This window comes from Diospyros lotus, chromosome 2, assembly GCF_014633365.1.
Source record: "Diospyros lotus cultivar Yz01 chromosome 2, ASM1463336v1, whole genome shotgun sequence".
Classification (NCBI taxonomy): domain Eukaryota; kingdom Viridiplantae; phylum Streptophyta; class Magnoliopsida; order Ericales; family Ebenaceae; genus Diospyros; species Diospyros lotus.
In genome coordinates, this window is record NC_068339.1 from 3,545,463 (window position 1) to 3,553,466 (window position 8,004).

Sequence of the window (8,004 nt, forward strand, 5' to 3'; positions counted from 1 at the left end):
TCCCTCAGCTATAATAACTAAAAAAACATAACTTATTTAAGAATCGTTTACCGTTTAACTATGAAAACAATGGTTCTGCCTGCTCTTTGCGATAATTGATAGTTAGAAGAATGTATTTAAGCAAAGCATTCATAGAATGGATATGGTGTAATCCCATAACTAATTGGATGCCTCCAAATCTAATTCAATTGATATCAAATTCAATAATATTCTCACTTTCACAAGAAAAATGATCAATAATTACTATGAAATGAATTATATAAATTTGCCATCCAACAGTTTTGATATCTCTTCAGATATATTAATGTTGCTAAAGATATCTTACAAACATCAGAAATCGTGAAAAGATAAAAAAAAAAAAAATCTATACACATCAAAATGTTATTAGATAGTTGATATTTTGTAGCGGCATAGTGGACATAAATGACTTGTTTTTAGCCATTGAATAATGCAGTCATTGTGATAAATATGGGAACATGGTAATTTAGTAATTTGTACTCCATCTCCCAACTCTTCTAAACAAATGGTGCATCTTTCTGTTGCCACTACCCTATCAAACACCATTTTCTCCAAGTCTTCAATTGCTCGCTTACTCGCAGGTGTGAACATACTAATATATTGCGAGTCTTCTGTAGTTAAGTCTAACGTTATCTGGCTTTCATTGTCAATCTCCATTGAATCAACTAAAGCCATTATTCGAATGACAGGCATAATGAAGCGACCGCAACTGCACATTCTTATTCGATTCATTCTTGTAGAAAAAACGCATATATTATCGATCATTTCATCTGTATCAGCAGATGGGATTCTTGCCTCCGATAGAAGAGACAACAAGAATGGCTTTGCAGCTTCAAGACCAGAGAGTAAAATATCTCGCGGAACTACGCATGAGTGCATCGTCTCAGCAGTAGGATAGCCTGTAAAAGAAGTGTGTATTTCTATGGAAATTGGATCATTACGCCGAAAGAATCGAGTGTTGGGGAGATGAGCATAATAGTGGAAGATATCGTAAAATTCGTAACTAACGGTCGACATCGTGAGTTTTATAATAAATACAAGAAACTTAAACAGAAGAATAATTGAGACAATCTGTGGAGATGCTTGTATATATAGAGAGTCAAGTCTGATATAAGTCAAAATAGGATTAGTAATAAAATTTCTAATTCTAATATCAATGAGATTTGAAATAAAATTAATAATAGAATCCTTATTCAAATATAAATGGGACTGGAAATAAAATGCTTAAATCTGAGTTGGAACCTGACCTATTGAATAAGGTTTACCTTATATAAATATCTTTCACTTAAATCGTAATCTCATTTTATTTTGTTGTTCGATAATTAAACAAAATTTATAACATTAAAATGCCATAATAAATTTATCAAAACTAGATATTTTACACATAATATTGCGTTTATTGCTGCATAAATCATCACCCTATTTTATAATAATACATTTAAAATCCATATTTGACATAATATGGACGTGCAAAATAGTTTAAAAATATTTTAGCAATGAGATTTTATTTCATCTTTTAACGGACTGAAATAATAATGTGTACGCCGCAACTCGTTTTGACCAATAGAACTTCAACCTTCAATCTCCATTTGTTTCTCATATAATTAATTAACTGCATGCGATTATATATTACTTGTTCTAATTAGTTGAACATATATATATATATATATGTTGCATCAGTTGTGTTGTGTAGTGTACTGTGTAATATACAGTATGTGATCCATGTGCACCAGCCAAGAGAGACCTCGCTTAGCTTAGTTGTTCGGTATGACAACCTTCAAGTATTCTTTCATGCAAGCCAGCGTTGGTTTTGAATGAGATAGCCCTCACCAAGTTCATAATTCAATGAGCGAACAGTGTGGCGCAAGAAGTTTAACTGCAGCTACAAGAGCTCATGGTGTTATCTGGACTCATTGCTGGTTATCATCTAACATTCTGGTTTTAATGTTGTTAATGTGTCATATCTATTAAAAAATTAAAAAAGTCCGAAACTTCAAAATAATTTTTTTGAACTAAAAAGTATAAAATTTTCATGCACGGGGAGAGTTCCACACAAACACGCAAACTAGATAACTCCGACATTCAAAAATTCTCCAGAATATTTCAAGAAAAGAATAAATAATTATTCATAAAAAAATTTAATTTTAAATGAATTTTAAATATTGAGATAAACATCATTCATAAGAATTCTAATTCTAGTTGGATTAGAAAAAATCAGGATAAACGTTATTTGTAAGAATCATAATTCTAACAAAATTAGGAAAAACTAAGATAAGTATTATCTACAATAATTATAATCTTAGATTAATTAATACTACTCCATATCTCTCTATAAATAAACAAGTACTGACCATTCCAAAAAAATATATATCTCTAACAATAGTTTGAATACAATATTTATAATTTTTAATGTCTAATTTAAGTATAAGAGCGTTTGCGCAGGGATCTCCCTAAGCCCTCTTATTGTTTTTTTTTGGTAGGCTTAGGCAATTTCATGATGACATTTCTTGACAATTAAATTAATTGTTATATTTACGCAACAACAAATATTTGGCACAAATGTTTTTGAGAGAGTGATAGAGATATATGAGCAATGATCATCAGTTTGAAGTGAAAGGCTTGGTATATTATTGTTGTTGTTGATATGTTCTAAGTGAACAAAAAATATTTATGGTGTCTAATTTGAGTTTTGCTAAACTATCACAGTTGATTATAATGTCTCTTGTATGGACTTGGTTTTCAAAGGTGGGGAATGTTTCGATTTTTATTTTTCCTTTTATTGCCTATATATCTGATCATGAGAAAAGAATGGAAAAATAATTAAATATAACCAAATGAAACGACTACAAACTTAATAAGGGTTTACTCTCGTTCTTCTATTGATTTGTTGCCGCGTTACTTGCTCTATTTATGATTCTTAGATTCTTGTTGAATCTCAATCTCTATGATTTCCCACCTATTTAGGATTAGTGATCTTCTAAGACTATATGTATTCTTAATTAATACAAGTTTTTGTTTCCTCAATTGTTATACTCATATGTTTACTTCTTCGATTGTTAATTTCTCCTAATTAAAGACTTTGCTTTTTATCATTAATAAATGGACCCACCTGAACAAGGCTCTGTTAGATAAACTTGGATGGGGAATGCTTTAACTTAACTAGAATGAGGATTTGATTTGAAAATTTTGAAGGGTAAATTTATCAAAATACCCTTTTAAATTTTTGTCATTTAGTTTGACACTCTCAATTTTAAAATTAATGAAATCATTTTTTTAATTTTTAAAATTAATCACAATATTTTTTGTAATTAATTTTAAAAAAGATTAAGAATTGATTAGAAGAATTTTAAAATTTAGAGGGTGTTTGAATCAAATAATCAATTTTTCTATATTTGAACTTAGTTCATTCGATTTATAATTAAATTCTGCAAAGTCTATTTCATACAATGGCCTCACATTGGATTATTTTTAATATTAGAAAAAGAAAGAAGCATATATATATATATATATATATATTCAAATAATTATAGTCATTAACTTATATTTCATTAATTTAATTTATCAATACTGGAATAATTTTAATATTAAAATTTTGACAATTGCCCATTTTTGCTAATTTCCCGTAAATCCCTAATTTAATAATTTTTATAAATAAATAAATTAAAAATAAAACACCAATGGCACCAGCAAACTATCTCTAATAAATGCAAAAATTTTCAATTATCGAGTCAGTTAGGTGTCTAATGAGGACACAAATACAAGAACTCAAAGTACATTTGAATTTCAATTGTAGTTGGAGTCAAAATTTCATTTAAATTTTGAAAATATTTGTTGAGACAGACATTTAAACACACTTACTCACGCAATGGTAAAAAAACAAAATCAGTTGAAACAGAAGCAGAAAAGGCACCGCCAAACGTGGAGCTACCCATTGGAATTGTTGAAATTCGTGAAATGAGAAGAAAAAAAAAATCACAATTTTAAAGCCGTAATAATTTTGTTTTTGAAAATTCTATTTTACCTTTTTGAGCTTAGGTGTCAGTTGTTGCATGCCCATGCAAGAGATAGAGCCGTAATTAAAAACATGGTACCGGAAAACCACTATCTCCCGCCAACGGCCACCTGCTAAATGCTTTGTTTAATTGTCCAAACGGTTCCGATAGGGCCCCACCCCCGCTCGGCGCGCGCCACCTCTTCTTCTCTTTTGTGTTGTCTTCAGTCGGATATCAACACATGTACAGCAGAGCAAAACTTTCGGGTATTGTTGCGGCTTCGTACATTTTAGAACCATCGAGCCACCGATCAAGATCCACACTTCTCTTACGATTGATGTAGGGTGAGAGAGAGAGAGAGGGCGAGAGAGAACGGCGGCATTCAGAGGCGAAATCGCTTGTAGCGACTGTAACCTCTCTAGTCGTCGTAGAAATCGCTCACAGTGAGCGTAATCTTATTGCTCTAGTCGGAGAAGAGAGAGAGCCACCGAATATATAGTATACAGAAGCGAGGGAGCCGACGATCGAGTGTAATCGCTCGCTTGCTTCCTTATCAATTCAGAGGCGACGAGGGGAGAAGAGATCGGCAATTTTTTCTTCCGACTGATACTGATAAAGAGAGGAAACTACTTGCACTTCTGTAAGACAACTAAGACCCGCAAGAACAAGGGGGTTCTTCTCCACACTCCGGATCTGACATCGGTATTTGCTTGGTTTTTCTACTACTGTGTTCCGACTTGTGTTTTGTTTTGATTTAGGGATTTCTGATGATACTTTGCTAAAATGTTAATTTTAAGTTCTGGTACATTCTGAACTGGTTTCGTTTTGGTTATACTAATATGTGCTCCTGCTTTTAGGTTATGCCTGTTGAATTCAATCTGTGATCAATTCACCTTTCCTTTAATCCCAACTTTGTTTTGAAGGTTCTTGATTTTGTTGGTTTGCTGTCAGTGGTAGTTCGAATCTCGGGTGAAGAAGAGAGGGTAAGACCTGCTGTTACTTGTATCTGCCTATTTGATTGCAACAGGAATTCCATCCTTCATGTTCCGTTTTGCCTGTTTAGTTGAACACCAAAGCCTGCTATTGATTGAATTGTTGAGTTTGAGATGTAGAATCGCTACTGCCTGATAAATGATTACAATTAAATTCTAGTGTTCTCTTTTTGGTTTGGAATTAGAGATGTGATTTTGTGATTTTAGGGGTTTTAACAACTTTTTTATTGGTTTATGTGTCACAGTGCACAGACACGTGTGCACCCGTGCATATTTGCGTCTACTTACAGATTATTTTGATTTATGTACTGTGCTATTCTCTGTATTAATGAATTTGATTATTGAGTATTGGTTTATGGTCTCTTGTAAGATTAAGTGCCACATTATTGTCCTTTTTGGTTGCTTAAGTTCTTTCTTTTAATTGCTTACTTCAGATATTGATATAATACTCCCTAAATGCATTTTTCATTAAAAATAATAGACGCGCTTGTCAACGACGTTTATTATTTTATAAAAAATACGCACTTGTCAAAAGCGTTCTTAGATGGAAAAAATAAATACACTTAATAAGTGCGTTTGTTTGCCACACTTAAACGAAATTTTTAAGTACTTTGGTGATCAATATTAGATTAGTAAATATTTTTAACCCGATATTGTTTTAATAATTTTCTTAAAATAATATTGTTTTAAAAAACTCAGGCATGTGCCTTTGCATTAATGCTACTTTATCTGGTTCTGCTTTTTCTTGTGTTTTTTCTTTGAATAGTTACTTTATAGATAGAGATCAGTGCATTGGCCGCTAAAGTCACAAGATGTATAGCTCTCCAAAAATGCTTATCTCAGCCGATTCTTTAGGTTACCAGCCTTTTTTATACTTAAAATGGCTTTTCTGTAGACTGAATATAGGTTTTTCTGTCGGCTGAATATATGTTTTGGTGCTCAAGTAATGGAAATAAATGTTCTTTCCTGACAGATTTTTTGTAGGTTTGATTTTGAATGGAAGAGGTATGTATCTTTACATTCATTTGCATGGTATCTTTTTCATATAGACTGTTTGTTCTTTGAATTGTTACTTATGCATAGTGAGATAAGTGCATTTGGTAGGAAAACCGCTAGATTTATAGTTACATTATAGCTGGTTTTTAAGATTGGATATATTTTGTATGTTGGTAAAAATTTCATTAGTTGAATAGATGATTTTGGGTCCATAGTAAGGGACAAACACTATTCTTTGCTAAGGGAATTTTTCTCGTTTTAATTTTGTTCAGGACGAGGCTCACGCCTTTGCATTAATTGGTTTCTGCCCCTGCTCTTGCACAAATTTGGTGCAATGCCGAAGGATCAGATAGACCTTGCGTCCGGGGAACAGCCCAGTTCCTGTGAGCATAAGGGTAACTCGAGTGGCAACACATTCGATGTGATTGAACTTTCAAATTGTAAGCGCTGTTTGGAAGATGGGGAACTGATCAATCTGATGAAGTCGTCCAAATCAGGGAATGCCACTGAGACAGGGGAAATAATGCAGACTGCGAACGAATTTGCACTCTCTCCAGCTGATGCTTCAAATAGTAAGCAAGTGCACGGTGATTGCTCAAATTCAAGTTCTTCTCTCAACCCAGCACTTGACCAAGACGTCTCTAATAACTGTCTCCTCCACTGCTCAAGAGCAGATTATGGTTCAATTGCTTCCCTGAACAAAAGCTTTCGATCTTTGCTTCGGAGCGGTGAGCTATATAGGCTAAGGCGGGAAAGGGGCATTATTGAACACTGGGTTTACTTCTCCTGTGGCCCTGTTGAATGGCAGGCATTTGATCCTGTTCGCCGGCGATTCATGCATTTGCCAAAAATTCCAGAAATTGATTCAAATGTGTGCTTTGTGTGTTCGGACAAGGAATCGTTGGCTGTAGGTACTGAACTCCTCCTTTTTGGGAAGGATATTATGTCCTTTGTGATCTACAAATACAGCCTATTGACAAATTTGTGGTCGATCAGTCCCAATATGAATCAAGGTAGATGCTTGATTGGGTCTGCAAGTCTCGGGGAAACTGCAATTGTTGCAGGAGGCTGTGACCTAAAAGGAAATATCTTGCAATCGGCAGAGCTGTATGACTCGAATACTGGTAGCTGGACAACTCTTCCGGACATAAACACGCCGAGAAAAATGTGTTCAGGGTTTTTCATGGATGGCAAGTTTTATGTCATTGGTGGAATTGGGCGAGAGAATCGCACGCTGATATCAGGAGAGATGTATGATATGGAGACGAGAACGTGGACTGAGATTCCTAGTATGTTCCCTTCACACAATCCTGAAGCTGAGCCACCTGGCACAACCAAGGCGCCTCCTCTGGTTGCAGTTGTAAAGAACGAGCTCTATGCAGCTGATCCTGAAGAATCAGTATTGAGGAAATATGACAAGGAGAAGAATGTGTGGGATACAATTGGGCCATTGCCTGAAAGTTCACATTCCATGCAAGGTTGGGGGATAGCATTCAGGGCTTGCGGAGACCAACTTCTTGTCATTGGCGGAACCAGATATGGACAGGTCGTGGAGATTAATGGTTGGGTTCCGGATGCAGGTCCTCTTCGGTGGAACTTACTGGGTAGGAAGTATTTAGGAAACTTTGTCTATAATTGCACCGTCATGGGTTGCTGAAGTTGTTCATGAAAGGACGTAGGGTTCTGGCTGGTTGATATCGCTGCCTTTCTTTTGCGGGAAAATTCAAATTTTACTCAACTTCATGAACATTTCGTTGGAGGAGGTATTGAGGCTTATCTATCTTATGTCTGCTATGTGTCCTCTTCAGCTGCATCTGGCACCCTTTTTAGTCTGGACGGTTGCTTTTGCCCAATGTTGGTATCATAGATTATGGTTCTAGATTAATAATTATAAGTTACTAATAAGTTTTTTTTGGGTTTTATCAGTATCTGCAGAAGGTCTTCTGAGTAACCAGAAACTTTTATTGGTTTATGTTCTTGTTTTCTTTTTCCGTGGAACTTTGAAG

At 34.5% G+C, this 8,004-nt stretch overlaps 2 protein-coding genes across 2 annotated transcripts in view; both read left to right on the forward strand.

The window, feature by feature from the left end:
- Window positions 1–1,007, forward strand: part of LOC127794985 (delta-1-pyrroline-5-carboxylate dehydrogenase 12A1, mitochondrial) — a 59,764-nt gene extending 58,757 nt beyond the window's left edge. The window contains exon 17 of the mRNA XM_052326350.1: window positions 708–1,007. The gene's annotated coding sequence lies outside the window, so the exon portion shown is untranslated. The remainder of the gene's footprint in view (window positions 1–707) is intronic.
- A 5,514-nt stretch (window positions 1,008–6,521) lies between these two features.
- Window positions 6,522–7,655, forward strand: LOC127795747 (F-box/kelch-repeat protein SKIP11-like). Its single transcript, XM_052327617.1, has one exon. It carries the CDS (start codon window positions 6,522–6,524, stop codon window positions 7,653–7,655), a length of 1,134 nt encoding a protein of 377 aa, XP_052183577.1.
- The last annotated feature ends 349 nt before the right edge of the window (window positions 7,656–8,004 follow it).

What these genes read in the sequence shown, in the direction of transcription:
- LOC127795747 (XM_052327617.1), top strand. Translation starts at nt 6,522, where the DNA reads ATGCAGACTGCGAACGAATTTGCACTCTCTCCAGCTGATGCTTCAAAT.